The 22,547-nt window shown below is 27.3% G+C and overlaps 1 protein-coding gene and 1 pseudogene across 2 annotated transcripts; both read left to right on the top strand.

Moving 5' to 3' along the window:
* The first annotated feature begins 1,613 nt into the window (after positions 1-1,613).
* LOC111312191 (tryptophan aminotransferase-related protein 4-like) lies at positions 1,614-6,053 on the top strand. Of its 2 annotated transcripts, none has more exons than XM_022912236.2 (5): positions 1,614-2,015; positions 3,419-3,713; positions 3,796-4,088; positions 4,326-4,570; positions 5,539-6,053. In XM_022912236.2, the coding sequence occupies exons 1-5, from the start codon at positions 1,723-1,725 to the stop codon at positions 5,748-5,750; spliced, it is 1,338 nt and encodes a 445-aa protein (XP_022767971.2). In that variant the 5' UTR covers positions 1,614-1,722; the 3' UTR covers positions 5,751-6,053. The 2 variants fall into 2 exon arrangements, with proteins under 2 accessions (XP_022767971.2, XP_022767970.2); XM_022912235.2 differs by having other exon boundaries at positions 1,619-2,015; positions 4,290-4,570.
* Positions 6,054-7,608: 1,555 nt separating this feature from the next.
* LOC149520504 (tryptophan aminotransferase-related protein 4-like) lies at positions 7,609-14,613 on the top strand (annotated as a pseudogene).
* Positions 14,614-22,547: the final 7,934 nt, after the last annotated feature.

The following is a 22,547-nucleotide window of genomic DNA, read 5'->3' as shown; positions in this document are numbered from 1 at the left end:
TAAAAATAAAAAATAAAGCTTACAAAAAAAAAAAGGTACATTTAAAAGTTCTCCTATTTAAATAATGGTAACAATACGAAATATTAAAGTACTTGAGATTATAAAAACTGAAACATCTAAATGTGAATTTTATTTATTTATATATTAAATTGACATAAAATATATAATACAATAATTATTTTACATATAACCTTTATATATATGTATAAATACTTGAATCCTGATATATCAGCTTATATATACGTATGTATTACTGTTCTTTCTTTTTCATGCATAGCTGGCTTCCAAATCAAAGCCTCTCCAACCACAAAGTGTAATCCAAAGTTTGCCATTGAAAAGATAGGTCCAAAAAGTATGTCACATCTCTGTCTCGATTTGTTCCATTACACGTCATGGCTCACATAAGCTAATTAACCACAAATATGTAACATATGCGTATAAATAAATACAATGTGTTCAGTTAAGGAAATTTATATATATTTTAGTTTTCAGATTTTGAAGACTTGATTATCAAATTAATGCAATTAGGCAGGGATGAGAAGAGAAAATTAAAAAATTAAAAAGTAATTTGAAATTATAATTTTTATTTGGTTTATATTGATTTCTTTATTCAAATTAAGTTTAGATAAAATTTTAAATTAAAAAATCAAAAATAAAAAAATCAAATCAAATTATATATTTTTATTAGTTTATATAGATTTTAAATTTTTATAAAATAAAAATATTTATTTTATATTTAAATTTATTTAAATATATTAAAAATATATAAATAATATATAAAAAATTTAAATTTAAATACTGATGAATCAAACAGATAAAATTTGATTTAAATCAATTTTCAAAAAAAATCAATTTGAATTCAGAATAAATTTTAAAAATTTAAAATATTATGCATTATTTAAAAAAACGAACTAAATCCAATACAATCTAAAATTTTATCACTTTTAGAATTAAAAGAGAGCATGTTTAGATTGTTAAATTTTATATCTTAGACTTGTTTATTTTAAATAGAGTTGATTCATGAGATTATAAAAATTGATTCATGCAATAATTTTTAAAAAATTTAAAATTTAAATTTCAAAATGCATAATTTATTTTTTTTTCCATATTAAGGTTTTCCTTGCAAAAGAAAATCTTAAACCGTACTTAGGACTATTTGTTTGGTAAGAAATGTCAAAGCTGATTGGTAAGCTTTTGTTATTTCAATTAGGAATTAACCAAGGGCTATTTGAAAGATGAGGAAATATGAAACAATAATAAAAAGGAAATAGAAAATTTTTAAAAGTCTAGTCTTATTATGGATTAGATTAATCGAATTAACTTTCACAACTAAAGTTTAAACGTTAATTTAAACAAGATGAAAGCTTTTTATATTTTACAATTTTTTTCATAATTATGTTCTAAAGAAATATAAATTACTAATGTTGACCATCTAGAAAGTTAGCGTCACACTTAAAATATTGGATACTAAAATTAGATGGTAACTTACCAAAAGGCACACCTTGTGATTGAAATTTTGATGAACACATGGGTAAGAACATCTACACTTGCTAATTATAAAAGGGATTGAGGGAGTTTAGTGTCACGTGATATATATATATATATCAACACCACCTGCAACATTTTATGATATCGATCACTTTGTTTCTTTTCCATTTCTATAAAAAGGAGGTTCTCTCAGACGACCGGGAGCCTCGATAAAAGGAAAAAGTAAACAAACAAATGGTGAAGAGTATGTTTAGCTCCAAGTATGTGGCATGTCTGGTTTCTTCTATAATTCTCAATGCGTTGTTTATTATCAATATTTTTGTTGGTGGTCAATGGAACCTGAGTTGGACCTCAAGAGCTGCAGCTGAAGCAGAAACTGTAGCAGCTATATCCTGTTCAGGGCATGGAAGAGCTTACTTGGATGGCTTGGTTGTTGATGGAAATGAACCAGTTTGCGAATGCAACACATGCTATGCAGGCTCTGACTGCTCTCAGTTTATTCCTGACTGCGCAGCAAATGCTGATGGGTACCTCTCTGCAACAGATGATTCTTTCCTGCTTGTTGGTCAAGTTTAAGCTTTGATGATTCATATTCCATTCCTAGATCTGCAAAGTAACAAGAAAAATTATGAACAGTTTTGATTGTTTTGAGTGTTTATAGTTGTAGTTTTATATTTTGATGTCTAACAGAAAGCTAGTGACTAACTTTAATCCCACCCTTCCCTAGATTCAGATCTTCTGTTTTCATTCTTTAGCCTCCCATGTTCAGATGGTACTCGAGTTTATTTCCAAAACAAAAAAAAAAAAAAAGAAAAAAGAAAACCGCAGTGTTTTTCTTTATACACATAATCCCATCCCATAAACATCTGATATTGTCCATCGCGAGGTTCAAATTTAAGACGATAGAAATGAGATCTTAAGCTCTAAACTACTGGGATGATACTTTGGGGAACAAAAAGAAAGAGGGCAAAGATCTCTCAGGTTGAGATTTATTGTAGTCGTCGACTGGTTGCTGTGTCTATGATGAATTCGCCATTAATGCCAAAATTGTAAAAGTTCATCTATTATAAAGTTAGATGGAACTTCCCTGTCTCCACCACATATATAAACGGTAAATTTATTGAGAAGATATTCAACAACTAACCATAGCATTTTTTAAATATGATTATTTTGGTTTACCAGCTCATGAATTAAAGATAAAAGAGTGTTTAAAGTGGGGAAATCTGTCATTAGAAATCACTAGAATTTAACTCTGCAGTGGGAATTTCTTCTTTTTTTTTTTAACTTTACATCCACTTTGGACCACTTCTAACAAGTGCCTTTTATATAATTGGAGTCACGGATCATCTATATTTATAGAAGGATTCACTTGTCAAACCAAACTTTGTAGGAGAGGCTTTTGCCTGGATGCTGATTGTGCCTGCCGCAGGAGCAAGTTCTGGCACTGATTTAGTTTCCTACACCATTAAACTATCAACAGCTTTCTTACATGATTTATTGATCACCATTTGATGTTAAAAGGCAATATCTACATTGTTGGGAACTTCTTGAGCATTTATTTCGCAGCTTCTCTTTAAAGCTCTCAGATTCATCAACTTTGATTTGCAGCAGAATCTTCTCTATGCTATAACAATTTCTATTTCATTGTTTAAATTCATTACTTACAACAAATTGCCTCTATATATTCCTTCATGATTAAACTTTCTATTTTCTTTGGATGTTAAACTATCTTCTAGCTCTTCATTCTCTTGTGTTGCTTGATCCGCAGTTGCACGTAATATACTAGGTGTGTCATCAACATTGACATATAAATCTATGCACAAGCATGATAATGTATATATTTTGAGTTCTATAATCAACCATAATGTTGTCTTATCAATCCCATCTTCAATACAAATCTTTGCATACATTGACACATTTTCATTTGCAGTGGGGATCCATTATTTTTGGAACCGTTCTGGATGCGGCATGTAGCTAGTAGTGCACTGGTAGAGGCTGGGTGGCATCGAATGAGCTATACATTTAATGATCATACCTTTATCTCAAAAGAGCTAGAAAGGATCATCCGCAAACTACACGCAATTGTAGGGAATGCAGTCACAGAAAACAGATTTATTATTTTTGGTGCAGGTTCAACCCAAGTCCTTAATGCTGCAGCTTATGCACTGTCCCTTGAAAATACCTCCTCATCTACAGGAATTGTAGCTTCAGTCCCTTACTACACGGTCTGTTCCAGTACCCATATTGTATTTTTAACTCATCTATTAATTGTTGTCATTGATTTGATACCAATTTGAATTTTGACAGCTCTACAAAGGTCAAGCAGAATATTTTAGTTCAGCAAAATTCAAGTTTCAAGGAGATGCTTATACATGGAGGAAGAAGTCAGATGCTATCACAAATATGATTGAGTTTGTAACATCACCAAACAATCCTGATGGACGATTAAACAAACAGATTCTTCATGGCCCTAATGTCAAAACAATTTATGATCGTGCATATTACTGGCCACATTTTACACCAATTCCAGCTCCTGCAGATGAAGATCTGATGGTATTTACACTTTCCAAGCTTACTGGTCATGCAGGCAGCAGATTTGGGTAAAAAGTCTGACCACTATTCTCTAGAAAACTTATCATTCTAATTTTTCATTAGTGCTATAGGCCTATAGGCGCTTTAACCAAACTCTTCATGTTGTTCAATAATACATTTTCAATAAAACTAGCTTAGCAACTAGATTAAAAAGAGTTGATATTCTACTGAGCAGAATTACAGCAATCACATTTTTGTGTTTTACACAGTTGGGCAGTGATAAAGGATGAAAATGTCTTTAACAGAATGACAGCACACATAAACATAAATTCAATGGGCGTTTCTATGGATAGTCAGTTAAGGGCCTTTAAGCTTTTGAAAGCAGTCTTAGAAGGAGAAGGAAAGGAAATATTTGACTTCGCATACCAGACAATGAAGGCCAGGTGGGAAAGATTGACAATGGCCTTATCCTCGTCAAAACGTTTCTCTCTTCAGAAAATTAATCCTCAATACTGCATTTTTTACAATAGAGTCAGAGAATTTTCACCAGGTACTTCTCTCAACCTCACTATAGGCTCAAAAATTTAATCTCTAATGTTGCACATATGTTATTTAATGTTTAGCTGGCCATTCAGTGTAGTCAGTTGAATTAGTTGTACAACAAAAACAGAGGTATTGGTATTGGATTTGAAAGTAAAGATGTGATAAAAGCTCTGATAGAATAGCAATGAGTACACTTTCATGTTCCATCTTTCAGGTCTTGGTATCAACAATCGGGTCCTTGGGCACTACCTATGACCATCAAGGGATCAATTCACTCCTTTAGAACTTGATTTTCTTATAACCATTAGCTGCTGCAAGATCTTGAACTTGATTCTGTTGTTTCAAGGTTCTACAACATTTTTGCTACCTATAAGAATTTAGGTTTCAATAATGATTGAGACGCAACTATAGGACAATGACACCATAAAATAATACTTCTGATTCACAACAGCTACAAATCTTGTTGTGAACACGATGTTAAATGTAAAGAAAAACTCAGTTAAATGTCACATTCTGTTCTATGAACTTCAAACATTTATGTCCAAAAGTCTTGTGTTGCAGTCACCTATATCTTCATTCCATCACCATTTTACCTATATAAACAACTTTAATCTTTGTTCTCCTACTGGAATTGGATGCTTAAGCTGGGAGTCAATCAATTATTTAGCTAAAAAAAATTCTATTAACATGTTTTCTTCTTGCCCAAGCAATTATCTTCATGTTAAACTCTCATTTGAGGTATTAAAACATCAACCCTTCACATGAATAGACCTTCTTAGAATTCACATTAATTTTATGCTCTCAACTCATATATTCGATGCTACATAACCTACTATTCTGGACGGGTCCAAGGATGTAATCATTTCATTTATTCCTATTTTTATATCATTCTTACCATTTCTCTGCAACCATACAGAGCAGAATGTCTTTAAATACAAAGATACATGCTTTTAACAACCTTATTGATCATGGCAGCTTATGCATGGTTAAAATGTGAGAGAAAAGATGATAAAGATTGCTATGCAGTTCTCAAGGCAGCTAAAATCATTGGTCGTCAAGGAAATAAGTTTGGTTCAGAAGACCACTATGTTCGACTCAGCCTGGTCCGAAGCCATGATGATTTCAATATATTGATAGATCGTTTAAACAAATTAGTCTCAGAGGAAGATGGTGCCAAAACTATGTGAAGAATGAGATCAACATTTATTGATCAAAAGCTTCCAACACTTCTGTAATTGCTTGCATTACAGAAATATGAATAGGGAGAGGTCATGCCGTCCATTGACCTTCTTTATCAGTGTTAAGAGAGGAAGGTCATGTCAATTGACCTTTTAGACTTGTATTCTTTAGAGATTGGTCATGTCTATTGACCTTATATATATATATATATATATATATATATGTGTGTGTGTGTGTGTGTGTGTATATGTGTGTATGAACTCCAAAACTAATAATAGTGATCGATTTAAATATTCTTATAAATTTTTAAATTAATGAATTTATTTTTAAATATATAACTTTCATTAATTTATTTAAATTTAATTTAAATCAAATATAATAAAAATAAAGTTTATCAGAAGTAAAACTACTTAAAATTTTAATTTTAAGTGCTAACAGTAATTGACTAAAACATTTTGAGTAACTTTTTTTATAAAGTTTAATTTTAAATGAATTTTTTATTATCAGATATATATTTTTTATAATTAGATTAAAAAAGTATTAAAAGTGATTGATTAAACCCTTAATAAAATTTTAATTTCAAAAATATTAAAAGTGATTGATTAAAATATTATTTGTAATTTTTTTATAAATTTTAATTTAAATGATTTTATTTTTATTATTAAACTCTTTTTCATAAGTAAAATGATTTTTCATATGCAATGAAAAAACAAATAGAACGATATAAAAGCTTAAAGTGTACAGGAATAAAACAATTATATGAAGTTTATTTCTTTAATTGTTGTAAAAATAATTGTATATGCAATTTATGTTGATAAATAAATTTATTAAAAATGATCATAATTAAGTCATTTAAGCATATTTGTTTTTTTTCTCTATTTTTTTCTTTTCAAATTTTTTTGTTTTAATATATTAACTTTATATGTATGATAATGATTTTATTATTTATATATTTTATGAGTTAATCATTTGATCATTGATACATAATTAAATCTTTTTAGTCATTGAAGTAATTTTTTAATATATCATTCTTACATTTTAGTAAGACATTTAGAATTAATTTCTTTTTTTTATTTTTTTAAATTTTATAATTGTTATGCCCATGAACAAAACTAATATCAAACTAAATGCAAATCAATTGCACCTCCTTCACCCACAATTAGCACTATATGATTCATTGAACATTTTAATTAGACTTTTTACTTGTGGAAATAGATAATTCAAGAGATGATGAAGCCATTAGTAAGTGAAGATTGGTTCCCATCAAATTATCATAAGAATTGTCTACCTTTATTGAAACAATAATTGATTTAATTTTCTCTAAAATTTTATCTTAATATGCTTATATATGATTAATTTATATCTCAAGATTATTTAATCTTTTTGTATTATATTAAATTGTTTGCTTTTTTTTTTGTCATTCAAGTGGTTGAACAACCTAACGTGAATTATTTTAAGTAAAAAATTATCAAGTGAAGTAAAATTATTATTTTTAGTGAATTCTTATAATGTACAACAAAATTCATTGGAACTATCTTTTGAATATTTTTATGCAAAAATTACATTCATTCATGAAAATTTATTTGTTAATGTTGAAAATGAAACCATAAATAAATTGTATAAATATTGCATAACAAGTTTGTTAGTCACAGAATTGAAATTTTCTTAATAAAACATAACAAGTACCAAGATTAAGAATTTATTTTATTTTTTTTAAAATTATGTATTTTAGTATTTTTTATATAATAAAAATTTATGTATAATAAAAATTTTTAAATAAAAGAAAAATTAAGCTTTCAATTGATAGAATGTATAATTACATTCAATTGATGGAAACATCAATGGAAAATTATCGTAAATAGAAAAATGACAGGGAAGATTAATTGGTTATATTTAACTTCATCTTTTCCATATGATAAAGAAGGTTAGTGTTATATGATGTTTAATGATAGATATACAAATATATTGGTTTCAAATTTATTTAGGATTAATATGAAACTCTTTTATTTGGAAAAAAACATTGTATAATCTTTCATTTTCTCCCTTATGTCAATTGAAAAATATTTATTGTTGTATCAAAATTTTTAAAATTGTAATATTAGGTAATATTTGTTCAAAAGAATTGAAATTCACCGAATTAATTATCACTATTACATTTAATATAAAAATATTATTATAAATTATAATTTAACTAAACCTAAAAGTGATTTAAAAGCATTCATCAATAAAATTCATTTGATAAATCTTTGTTTAATTGTGTATTTAGTATTTTAATCATTTTAAATTTTCATAATTTTGAGTTGGATTTTGACTTAGGATCAGCGATCAATTAAGTTGAATCAAGTTTTATCATTTATTTTTATTCATATTATACTTAATTATTCACTTTTGCAACTGAGTAAATTTGACTCAATAATTAGTATATTTTTTTATTTAAAAAACTATATTTAAATTGTCCTAAATCCAAATAAAAAAGTATATTCAATTACTTATAATTATAATTTCATTTTAGAAATACTTTTAAAATTAATTAATTAATTCAACTACAAAGACAATAAAAATAAGACATTGAAAATTAAGGGGAAAACAAACCAAATAAGGAACTTTAAATTGTTACAGAAAATGAATAAGAAAAATTAGATTTTGATGGGTTACTATTTCACTTCATATTTTGGTTATATTCAATCATTCCAGGTTTTAAATAACTACTAAGTTGTCGACTTTTAAAATCAATTGAAATTGAGTTAAGTTAATTCATTTTTATAATTATGTATATTATTTTATTTTTAATTAAATTAAAATTTAAAATGAGTAAAAATTTTATTTATGCTTAATTTGAATTTTGAATTGTTTCAAGTTTGAATTAATTAATCCATATTATTTTAACTATACTTTTATTACATCAATATAAAATTTTAAAACAGAATGAGAATACAATACAATGAAAATTTAAGTGCAAAAATATAGAGATACTAATAATAATTAAAGAAGAAAATCCTCATGTCCAAGTCTTACAAAGATTAAAGGATAAATCTTTTTTTGAGGATTTTGAAATTCATATTACAGAAATATTAATTTAGATCAACGAATTTATAATCATTTCTTTATTGATTAAGTTGTTGTATGGGTTGAGGGAAACAATTCAAACATTTCATTTGAAAGAGATATCATGGATCAATTTCATTTAAGAAGACAACATAGAGTTAAACATTATTTAAGTTATTATAACCTTTTTAATATTATTTATTCTTTGCAACGGAGAAGTTGATTGACACCAAAATATATATAAAAAAAAGTCATTTTGAATTATAGTAACAACAATAAAGCAATAATTAAAAATATATCATATTTTTGTTTAGTAGAAGAAAATTTTTATGCAAAATGAAAAGGTAATTATTGTGAATTTAATATATATATATTTTAAAATTGTGGTTTGTTTAATTTTTATAGATTTTATTTAGTAAATTTGTTCTCATTACTTTTATCATATATATAACAAAATTTTTACCCAAAATTATATACTTAAAGATAAAAATATAAGGCAAAATTTATTACTTCCATTGGTGACAAAATATTTCAAAATTTTTAATCTTTTATATACAATTGTACTTTGCTAACAAGTATAAAAATATATATACTAATAATTCAATCAAATTATTAATAAAACTTATCTTAATATGCATTATTTGATCATGAACAAAAAAATTTGACGAACATCTTAGAAATGTTAACTTAATGTATATTATATATATTTGTTTAATTTAGTTTTAATACTTGCATTAGTATAAAAAGTTATGATTTTAATTTATTATTATGTTAAACTACTAATAATAAATTAAAAACATTTACTCATGTGTTTCAAATTATTTACACTTGAACTTTTTCTTCCTTTTTTCTTTATCTTATTAATTACATCATCTAACATACATTGTGAATGTGATTATTTTCTTTTTGGATATATATAAATCAGTGATAACATAGTAATAAATAATTAATATCTTAGTAATTAATCATTAAAAACTTAAATGAAATTAGTATAATTTAGTAGTAATTATCGATAACTTAATAGTAAATTAATAATAACTTAATAATGAATGATAATTTAGTAGTTAATAATTGATAACTTTTTAGTGAATCAATATTAATACAATAATAAATGCATAATACTTTAATGGTAAATCAATTATAATATAATTATAAAGATATATAAGTATAGTACTAAATTAAGAATAACTTAACAAAAAATAACTGATAACTTAATAATTAACTATTGATCACTTAATAATAAATCAATGATAATTTAATAGTAAATTAGTTTCAATTTAATAGTAATTAATTAATAGTAATTATTAATTGCAAACTTAAAAGTAAATTAGTATAACTTAATAGTAAATCATTGATAATATAATAGTTAATCAATGATAACTTAATAGTAAATCATGCATAATTTAATATAAAATAGTAATAATTTGATGGTAAATTATAAATAATTTAGTGATAAATCAATAACAATTTTGTGATAAATAATTAAAAATTAAATAGTAAATCAATGATAACATAATATTAATTATATAAAAATATAACAGTAAATGATTGATAATTTAGTAATAAAATTGATAACTTAGTTGTAAATAGTCAATAACGTAATAATAAATTATTAATAATTTAGTTGTAAATAAGTGATAATTTAGTAATAAATTGATAATTTCGTAGTAAATCACTAATAACATAATATTAAATTACTAATAACTTAGTTTTAAGTTAATGATAATTTAATAATAAATTAGTTAATCATTCATAACTTTTTAGTAAATCATCAATAAATTAATAGTAAATCTGTTATAACTTTATAATAAATTATCAATAACTTAATGATAAATTACCAACAATGATTGGTAAATCATTCAAAACTTAACGACAAATCCTTCACAAATTAATAGCAAATCATTTATAAATTAGTAGCATATCATTGATAGCTTAATAGCAAATAACTGATAATTTAATTGTCAATCATTGATAACTTTTATTATACTTAAAGTTATTAGGGGTTGAACTTTGAGAAATAGTAGAAACGAAGTCAAAACTTTCATTTTAGAGATTAGGATAAACTTACTATGAACATATTCAATAAAAAATTAGTGAAAAAACTTATAAATTTGAATAAAATAATAATGTTATTGTATAAAAAGAAAATTATCTTTTATTAGAACTGAACCCACGCTTTCCTACAAAAATCTATTGTTAAACATATAATGACACAAATTTTAGCAATAATTACAAAAAATATATCATAAGTTATTAAAAGATTACTAAAATTATATTAAGAGGTTACCAAAATTTTATAAAAATTTATCAAAATTGTAACAATGGTTACCAAAATTATATCATAAGTTATCAAAATTATATAAAAGGTTATCAAAAGTTATCAAAATTAAAATTATATCAAAAGTTATCAAATTTTACTTATATTATATCAACATCAAAATTAAATTATTAGTATTTATCATTATAATCATAGTATAAAAAATTATTTTTTACAATAAAATTTTAAAAATAAAAATTACACATACATCATGCACGTATAAAAAATTAGTGTATATATATATATATGCGCATGTGGATACAAAATGCAATACTCGATTGTTCGAACTCGCAAATATTCACCATAAATATAAATATGCATATTCTTAAAATATAGTGTAGTTCTTACCAATTCGTTTTAGATTGAATATCCCACAATTAAGGTTTGACATTTTATTAGAAAAGGCTTTTTTCCTTGTTTATTGGTTTCTTCCTGATAATGATGCTGTTCACAGAGTTCATACAGCTTAAGAAGAGTCTTGAATTGTTTATCATCACATCTCAATCCATATATTGAGTAAATCTTTATTAAATTGAAAGTTTTAAAATACTCCACTGAAAAAGTGATTTTCAAATTCATCTACCTCTACTATCTCAAATTTACATATACGTCAATATTTTGACAAATCTTACTGTATTGTCATATATATAACCAACTGATTCAAATTCACTCTGAAAAATTTTGAATCCATTTATGTATTGACAGAATGCATGTTGTTTATCAGAATACATTGATATATACTAATTAAGCATTATTTCGAAAAGATAATAATTGTGTATTTTAGTTAAAACACTGTTTGTATTGACTCTACATATAGTTAGCTTCTTAAAACATTCAATATCTTTCATTGATGCTCAAACCCTTTCAATGTTTGTCATCCTTGTCATGATAGCAGACCACTTAATATTCAATCTTAAAATCCTTCAAATCCTGTCCAAGTGAATAGTAACATTGACAATTTCATTTTTGTTCACTTAAAAAATAAAAAAAATAAAAAAACGAAAATGGGGAATCTTCCTAAAGATAAGAAGCCTCAAGAAGGAGAAGTATGGCCAAGATATATAGCTCCAAGTATGCAATTCTCTGGCGGCTTCTATAATTCTCAATCTGTTGTTGATCATCAATCTTGATGTAAGTGGTCATTGGAACCTGAGTTGGAGTTCACAAGCTGTAATAGAAGCTAAGGCTGTGGCAGCTATATCCTGCTTAGGTCATGGAAGAGCATACCTGGATGGTTTGGTTCTTGATGGAAAAGAACCACTGCAACTCATGCTAATCAGGCTCTGACTGCTCTATGTTTATACCTGGTTGTGCAGCAAATGCTGATGGCTACCCCTTCCCCTCCCTTCTCTCTCTCTCTTATAAACACCCACACAAGAAAGATATCAGAAAGTCTCGTCAGCTTGTTGTTCAAGATTAAAATTTGATAACTGAAAGTTAATTAATAGATGGCAAACTCCACAGCCATAAACAACTTATAGAAAATGTCATTCGACTGCACATGGTTTTTGACATCTCAAAGAATTGTCAGCTTTAAAAAGAAAGCATCTTAAATTACTTGTTTTGGTTTGATCAGAAATAATATATACACAGTAATCTTACCTATCGAATAATATTTAAACAGTTAAAACTTGCCAGCCAAGAAATTGTTATCGTATTTAAGATTTATGTTTCACATCTCTATAGGATTCCCTTGCAAAAAAACTGTTAAATTACATTTTGGGTGTGATATACCGACTCTGATGAACTAAATCTCATAAAAATCACCATTTACTGTGCTTGGCCAAGAGTTTTACAAGGACATGCAGGTTATCACTTAGGAAGCTCTTGAGTTGCCCTTCTTCGGCCACCTAGACTTAACTGGGATAGTTAGGAGAATGAAATCCAAATTTTATACCGTAACGCTTGCCTCTAAAAAAATTAAACAAAAAAAAAAGTTGTTCTTCCTTCTCATAAAAATACTTCATTACTTTCGTTTCTTCTATGATTCAGCTGTATTAATAAAAAGCACCTTCAGCCAGAAGGTTTTATCACTTTTTGTTGAGATAAGATTATCATCTATTTCTTAATGGAAACATTTAGAAAATACCACATTAAGTGATGAATGATGATATCATAGACAACAATGAGAGGTTAAAAAATGGAGGACAAAGATGCAATATAAACATGAACATCTCTGGTTGTCAAATGATTTTATGATGATATTTGAGCAAAGTTCTCAAATATTTTGCCTAAAAAGATCATTTTCACTCCAAGAATTGAGTTAATATTAGCTATATGTAAAGGCCTTTACACATAAAAAAACCAGAAGTAGCCATCATGCCTGAATGTTGATCATGCTTATGATATACGGTAAGGGCATATTGTGGCATTGATGTCCTGATATGCTTTATTTGGTAATCAAACCTATTTAAAGTATTAAGAATTTTCTCATGGGGTTTATTGATCTATCTTCAAAATGTTCATACTGACTCACCAGGACAACTAATTTTACAAACACTAACTCATATTTGCAGATCCACTATATGGTTGCAGTATGCAGCTAGTAGTGCAGTGTTAGCAGCGGAGTGGCATCGAATGAGCTATACATATGATTATTACACTTTTACCTCACAAGAACTTGAGAGGCTTATCTGCAAGGTACATTCTATCATAGAATTGCCGTTATAGACAACAGATTTATAGTCTTTGGTGCAGGCTCAACCCAAGTCATTAGCGCAGGAGTTCATGCTCTCTCCCCGATAATGCTTCATCACCAGCAAGTGTTTTAGCTTGAATCCCTTACTATCCGGTCTTCTACTACCTATAAATTGTTGTCACATACATGATTTTGAAAATTAAAATTTTACAGTTACATAAAACATAAACAGAGTTGTTTGAGTCAGTGAATTTCAAGTTTCAAGGAGATATATCTCAATGGAATAACAGTTCAGATATTGACACAAATACGATTAAGTTTCAAACTTCAAACAATCCCGATGGACAACTAAAAAAATGCACTTCTTCATGGTCCACATGCCAAAGCAATTTATGATCGCACCTATTACTGGCCACAATATTTTACACCAATTCCAACTCCTGCAGATGCATGTGTAATGATATTTACACTTTCTAAGCTTACTGGTCATAGTAGCAGCAGATTTGGGTAACAATCAAACCACTATCTCTTGTGAACATTAGCCATTCTAATACTTCATCCATGTTATAGCTGCTTTACTTGCTACGATGGAAGCTTACTGCTATACTTCAGCCAAAAGAGCTTGGAAAGCTCACCTGCAAGCCATGCGCTGATCTTGCTTCATCCATCTCTTGTGTAATTCAATTAATCATTTTTTATTATTTCTATTGTTGAGGGTATTTTAGGCAGATGTGAGCTGGACTAAGAGCTGAAAGTGTTTCGGACTGCAAGGAAAACACAGTCAAAGGCGTCTTGGGGGCAAGTTCTGGCGTTCAAGACGGCAAAGTATACGAAGCCAAAGTTTAGAAGGAAGAAGATGAGTTGCTACTGAGGAAGTTTAAGGATGAAGGGTTCTAGTGTAATTGGATCTCTTTTTACCTTATATATGAAATATAGGCGGTCATATGATGTGACAGTTGATAAGAGATTCATATGGAGTTAGAGGTGGGTTGAAATAAAGTATATTTAATGGATTCAAACAAATTAAATTGTAACGAGTAAATTTATTGATTAGATGTTAGTAGAGATGGTTGGAAGAACTGTTTCCGTGTAGGCGAAAGATTTCAATTTGGCAAGCAACTCCGACAAGCGACCGTGTATGGTGGTCGTGGGGTGTGAGCATCGATCCTTAACGGATGACTTGGGGTACGGAAGTTGACCCTATTAACTAGGTGATTAATGGTAATATTTATAAATTACATAAATAATGTTTCGTCTTAAAAACTTTGTGCCTTTTGAATTCAATATTTATATACGACTATAATCTTATATTATTCGAATATTATATTCAAATCCTAAAACTTAACGGGCAATTTAATTAGAATCTAAGGCTTGATTTGGATGTAACGGCAGCCATGGTGAGCCGGGATTATATTCCAAAAATCAGCAAAAAGTCATTGGATAGTCGTTTGGATCTCCAAAGCATAGCTCGATTGCTTGATTTTTTCTCCGTTTGGCCACTGACCATTTTTTGGTCCAGCGACTAAACGCAGCTCTAATCTCTTTTTTTTTTTTTTTTTTCTATTTAATCCTTCAATTTAAACTATAAACACAAATATATCCTTACAAAGAAAATTTTTTATTTTTTATTTTTTTCATTTTAAATTTTTATTTAAAAACTATAAAATAATTTTATTAATTTAATATAATATTAAATAATTTAAATTTTTTATTGTATATAATTTTTAATCTAAGATTTTTAATAGCAATTTTTTTTTTACTTCAATTCATCTCACCGTCGCATTGCTTTTGTATTTAAATACATTTTATTATTTATTTTAATTTTACTGTTATAATATTTAATCTTATGCTACAATAATTAATCTTACATCTACCGTTATTTTTAATCTCACCACTGGTCCAAATATCCAAATAGACCCTAATTCTAGAGAAAAGCTATGTTTACTGACCTGAACTATCTATAGAGACTACCTGATTGCTCAATCCTGTAATATATATTGGGTCATGATAGGTTCAAATTGTGTAGTTGTTAAAGCTTTTTTCTGGCTTAAATTTTTCTGGATATCGGTTTTCAACTTTTCTTTGTCAATTTCGGAATTTTACTTTTCTTGATCAATGTAGATTAATCCGGATTAATCCGGATTCAATAAAGGATTGGCTCAAATGAGTTTTTGAATACGAACCAGTTTTGCCTAATTGCACTTTACCGTTGCTAACCGGGCATCCAAATGGACCCAAAGTAAATTTTAAATCGACCATAACCTCCAAAAACTAGAAAATAGGTAAAAATCAAAAGGGTTAAATAATTTTACCTTGTAATTTCATACAGAAAATAATTGCAAGAACAGAATAAGCAGTAAAATGTTGCGGCCAGGTTCTGCTAAAAAGGTTTGTTTCTATGGCGATGTCCACTTGTCCATAAACTATATCAAATATTCTTGGAATTTAATATCAATACAAACACTATAGGAACAACGGTTTGTATTCTATACACAGATTTCCAGCAACTCCAACCCCTTTTTTCTATGAAATACTTGAATTGAGATTTAAACTTTAACCCAAACAACTCCTAGGTCCATCAAATTAAAGGAAAAAAAAAGAAATCAGTCTGAGGATAATACTTTCTATTGTGTATGATTTTGTCAATTTTTAGATTTTCATAGCCAAATAGAAGCAGAATTTAGTACTTGAATTGAAGCAAATGTTAAAAACACAATAATGAACTACAACATACTTGACTAGAGACTCAATAGGACTCAGTTCTGGCTTGATTAACATTGCTTATCTACAGAACGCACAAATAGACACTAACACCATATAGAACGAAAATGGAACTACAATAATCCACAACAATGTGTTTTCTTGGGTCGGAAGAAAGTGCAGGTTCGCATTGTTTATCATTATCCATAGAGATTACTATATGTAGATAAAATGCTGTACAAGTAATCCAACAATAGTTCACAATGAACTCAAAACAAGCGCTAGACTAGTAAAACATTTCAGTATAACGATATTCTATTTCCTTTATCAATCATAATATACATGAGTTATAAGTTACAATGAGAGGTTATACAGATACTGACCTTTTAAGCTACTGTCGGTGCTTTAAAAGGTTGTATTTTGTTTGCCTTCTTAGGAAAAAACTAGGAATGCTCAGCCAACGATAAACTTCAAAGTGAATTCCCCAAAAATAATCTATCAGAAAGAGCCTGCTCTTGCCACCATAATCGCAATCACAAATACTTAGTAGCAAATGTTGATAGTTTAGAATATGGTTTATCTCACATTGGATAGAAAGATTTAATTATTAATGAATAAAATTAATTTTTATATTAATTTTATTCATATTTTAAATAATTATGTTTGAACATAAATAATTATCATATGATGAATGATTATAATTATTTGAATACAAATAGATTATTATTCATAAAGGTCATGATTATACAGAAGATCATAACCATCTGAATAAAAGTTTATGTCTGTTTATTCATTATAAATAAATCATTCAGTATAACTATTTTCACTATTTTTGATTGAAGAGTTTGAGGTTTTGTTGTATCCTAAAGGCATAATTACCTTTAAAAAAGTGTTCTTCATGCTTCAAAGCCAAATTTTTTTTATTATTATTTCTCTTCTCTTATTTATTTTTTCTAACAATTTAAAGGCAATTATGAGAAATTTATATTTTGTATGAGTAAGATACAAGGAAAAGAAATTGGCATGATTTAGAGATCACTATTAGAGAAGGTTCAAGGTGTCAAAGGATTAATATTTCTATGGACCAAAATATTTATTTTTATGAAGATCTCATTAGAGGTATGTATTTTATTTTTTTGCATAATTACTAGTAAAAAGATTAACTGAATGAGATATCACATTAATAATTTATTTCATTAATATGTAAAGTCAAAACACAATATACAAAATATTGATTACATTGCATAAGTTTATGCATATACTGAAATTGACTCCACAATTGGATTTAATGAATTGTATTATATTTATTTGAAAAATCGATGCTTATAAAGACTAGGATGGGAAATAGCTTGAAAACATAAAAGAGAAAGACATGAATTGATTTATGACAAAAAAAATTATCACTTGTTATCATGTAATGAATTAAATTAAGTTCTATTATCATGCCTTGGTTATATATAAAACAGGCAAATTGTCTCATGGATTCTATGAAAACATTCATAAATGGATAAAGGAATTTACCATGAGAAATTAGATACAAGTAGAGGATATATGCAAAAAATTAGATTTGGCTACAAGATTAGTTTTATTATTAAATCATGACACCAAAATTGAGACAATTAGTTGAGTCAAGCTATTTGTATGGTTTTATCTTTGTTGGTAATTTATAAATCAAATGTTGATATATATATATTTTTTAAATTTAGTATTGGTTTAAATTTTGCCTTGTGTTCAATTTTTCATGAAAACCAATTAAAATTAAATTGATATATGTGAATAATTATTATTAAGATATGGTGTTTCATGGATTATTTGGTGGATAATAAATCAAATAATGATTATTATCAAAAACATGGGCTGTGTGACATGAATTTTGCCTGTTGAGTATATTACATTAGAAGTGATTTTATATGAAATTTATTGTGAATAGTTACAAAGTAAAAATCATAAAAAGCCATCAAAAAGTTAATCAATGGTTAATATATATTGAAACATTTGTCAGTTACTAGCATTTTGAAGGATGCTCATCAATGTCTAATTAGGCATGTTTATAAATTAGAAAAGAACATGCAAATTCAATGTTCCAAAGGCACCAATATATGTATGTGTTTAATTCCATTTTGTGATGGCATAGAGAACATTGGTACAATTTGCCATATATTATGAAAATAAAATGAATGGGATGGAATTTTCTTTCTTATATTTTAAGAAAGATATAGACTATAGAGATAGAATGCTATAATCAAATTAATATATTATTGGTTAAAGACAATGAAGACATTTTTGCTTCTTATACCTGAAAAATGACTTTTGTAGGCTATTAAAATGAAAAGTGAACAAGTTTCCAAGGTTTTCAATAATTTCATAACAATGGCAAGGATGTAGCTGGTTATACACCAAATTAACATATAGGCTTAGATAATAATATTGGTTTGTGAAAGCTCTAAGCCTGGGAGTTAGCCAATCAATGATTTAACTAATGCAAATTCATCATGAGTTTTTGCATGAAATATGAGTAGAACTCATATTATACTTATTGCTTATACTATTTTATGAAAATGATTCTTTGGATTCATGTTTCATGACTTGCATTGATAAGGTGATCTAGATATGAACATATTGATCATAAAATGATTGTGAAAGTATTTGAAATTGGAGTTAAATATACTATAGACTCTTATTGTATATAGGCATATTGGTACTATGAGTAAAGTTTGAATTTATTATATATCCGAAAATATTATGACCAATTAAAAGTGGTAAATAATAGAGATATATAGGCTACACAATGGTGGAGAAATAAAGTTCTTATAAAATTTTGAAATCAAGTTTAGTGGTTTCAATAATCATGAACTTGGAATTGGCCATTTGGTAACTACTATATGCATTGAAAACTCATAATAACATTTGAGATAGTTGGTTTTCACTAAAATCCATTATTATAAATGAGATAACTTAAATAACCAAATCTACATAATTTGTAGATATGATGTGGATTATTATGGTTGGCTTAGAATAGTTATAAGCCAAAATTGATGCGACAATCTTGATCACATTGTGATAATTTTTTGTTATGTATATGGTTTAATTCATGGATTGTACAAATGATTTGTTACCTATAGTTTTTATATAGTGAAAAATTCAAAGTATATTTACTTTGGAAGCCATGAATGATTCAAAGATCTTGTGAATTTGAAAACTTTTATAGTAGCAAAAAGAGTGCTATTTGATCCATTTGGGTGATGGAAATGGTTTTGTTCATGGTAATAAAAAAAAATTAATAGTGTCCATGATGAAATAGATTCATATAAATATTTATGAATTGACATAAAGTCTTAAAAAGAGACTATAGAAGCATGATTATATTTGAAATCAACTTATTGATGTAAAATCCTCTATTGAGTTAAAATATAAAAGTTTGGAGACTTTTATTGAAATATTAAGATATCAGCTAATTATCTTTCATTAAGGGTGGATTTGGAGGCCTCCTACTAAAAAAAAAAAAAAAAACCACCTAATAGTGAAAAGATAAATGAAAATGGTAACTTTATTAAGTATATATGATATCTTGATAATTGAATGAGATATTCTTTAATAAAAGAATACATACTTGCACATGGTGGGGGTGATAAGAATCCAAAGAAATAAAAATTACCACCATAGTGTTGTAAGATTTTAGTATAATTTTATTAGTAAATTATACAAGCTAATAAGTTTAAATACTTACTAAAGTCATAAAAAGGTCTTTAAAAATCTTAAAAGGACTAAAATCGTTTGGTTTATTCATTGAGTTTATCCAATTGTACTAGAAGTATAATTGTATTAAAAATGTATAAAAGTATGGAAATAGAATGGTTGAAATTAATAAATATAGAGTTGTGGCCATAACCAAAATCAATATTTCTTAAAATGAGAAAAATAAGGCAATAATTTCTGGAGCATATAAATGATATGCAAAATGAAAAGTTTAGACATATTAGCCTGAAATGATTATATTAGAGACTCAATCTCAAGTGGGGGTAATTACCATAAAAGAAAATTGAATAGAAAATATTTGGTTAGTAGCACTACAAGTAGAATGGATTTAAACCCTTACTATTTGACACCGATAAAGGGAACCCAACTTTGAATTAGTAATCTCTAATTACAAAGTTTAATGGGTAAAAACAAGTTATTGTTATGTGTCTGCTAAACACTAGTAAAATCTATTCAAATTTTAGAAACTAGTGTGATCTATTACGTGCAAAGGATGACTTTTTATACTCTTAATAGAGTTTTAAATGTCTAAAGCAATAGAGACATAATAAAAACTCTACCAATATAAACATAGAAGTGGTGTCGTTTCAACAAAAAGAATTGGGGTCTCTTTTGTAAATGTTTATGAATAGGATTTTAAAAGCGGTTATAAACCTTTGACAAAAGAATAAATAAGTATTATGTGTGTTATATCTTCAATTCTAACATTAAGAGTTGAGGTTTAATCTATGGACACCATCAACTTTGTTAGAATTCTAAGATATATACACTAATTGAAGGTTTAAATCAAGAGATACTTTCTTGTATTCATAATATTTCTTTGTGTGAAAGGTAAAAATTAAGCTCCAACATTTCAAACTAGTGGGGGATTGTTGGTAGTTTAGAATGTGGTGCATCCCACATTAGATAAAAAATTTTAATTATTGATGAATAAAATTAATTTTTATATTAATTTTATTCATATTTTAAATAATTATGTTTAAACAAAAATAATTATCATATGACAAATGGTCATAATTGTTTGAATACAAATAGATTATTATTCATAAATGTCATGATTATATAGAAAGTCATAACCATTTGAATAGAAGTTTATGTCTGCTCATTCATTATAAATAAATCTTTCAGTATAACTATTTTTATACTTCTGATTGGAGAGTTTGAGGCTTTGTTGTATCCTAAAGGCATAATTGCCTTTAAGAAAGTGTTTTTCAGACCTCAAAGCCAAAATTCTTTTCTATTATTTCTCTTCTCTTATTTATTTTTTCTAACTACAAAGTCCCCTTAGAAGTGACTTTTGGATCAAGAATAAAGTCTACAATCATGGCCTATTCTTCCAACTAGACATTTGTGGTCTCGGACTTGTACCCAGGCACAATAGCCATAACTGTAAACACATTCATCAGTTCATAATTGTGGAAAACCAATTTCTAATTAGATTTGATTAGTTATCATTCATTTACTATTTTCCTCCTTAGGAAAAAGATTAGGAATGCTCGGGCAACGACAAACTTCAAAGTGAATTCCCTAAAAATAATATACTAAAAAGAGCTTGCTCTTGACTCCATAATTGCAAAAACAAATACTTAGTAGCAAAGTCCCCTCAGAAGTGACTTTTGGATCAAGAATAAAGCCTACAGTCATGGCCTATTCTTCCAACCAGACATTTGTGGCCTCTAACTTGTACCCAGGCACAACAGACATAATTGCAAACACATTCATCAGTTCATAATTATGGAAAACCAATTTCTAACTAGATTTGATTAGTTGTCATTCATTTAGTATTTTGATTATTTCCTAAATAAAAGAAATTTGGTTCATTGATCAAATTCCTACTTGGTAGTTTTTATATATTGTTAGAGGATTTTTAGGTGATTTGTTATTTTCTCCAGGATATCATGAGATTTGCCAAATTTGATGTTTTAATTATATATATACTCTTATACTTTAAACAGTTTCTTAAGAATTCATAAGTAAAATTTTCATGAATTTCTTCATGATATTACAACGTTCATCCTAAATCATAAAAAACTTAATATATATATATATATTTTCTTTCAATCTTTCTATCAACGCCATGGTCAACAGCACAGATGTATTTGAGCCCCTTATTTTGCCTATCACTGGTCACAAACTTAATAGATAAAACTTCATCTAATGGTCTCAATTAGTGATGTTATTTGTTTGTAAAAAAGGTAAGGAAGAGTATCTCACGAAAATGCTTGTTTCACCAAGCGAGGATAACTTAAAGTACCGAACTTAGAAGTTGAAGAATATTATGATAATGTCGTAGTTGATCAATTCTATGACCAACGAGATTGGTGAGAATTTTATGTATTGTAAAGCTGC

Source organism: Durio zibethinus, chromosome 1 (genome assembly GCF_047325235.1).
Source record: "Durio zibethinus cultivar Kanyao isolate XHJ-2024 chromosome 1, ASM4732523v1, whole genome shotgun sequence".
NCBI classification, from domain to species: domain Eukaryota; kingdom Viridiplantae; phylum Streptophyta; class Magnoliopsida; order Malvales; family Malvaceae; genus Durio; species Durio zibethinus.
The sequence above is the reverse complement of the archived record's forward strand: the minus strand, read 5'-3'. Positions and strand labels throughout refer to the sequence as shown.

Excerpts from the sequence above, each read along its gene's own strand:
- LOC111312191 (XM_022912235.2), top strand. The coding sequence starts at position 1,723 with ATGGTGAAGAGTATGTTTAGCTCCAAGTATGTGGCATGTCTGGTTTCT. Across the intron at positions 2,016-3,418 it reads TGCGCAGCAAATGCTGATGG|TGGGGATCCATTATTTTTGG; the intron begins GTACCTCTCTGC and ends TTTCATTTGCAG. Across the intron at positions 3,714-3,795 it reads CTTCAGTCCCTTACTACACG|CTCTACAAAGGTCAAGCAGA; the intron begins GTCTGTTCCAGT and ends GAATTTTGACAG.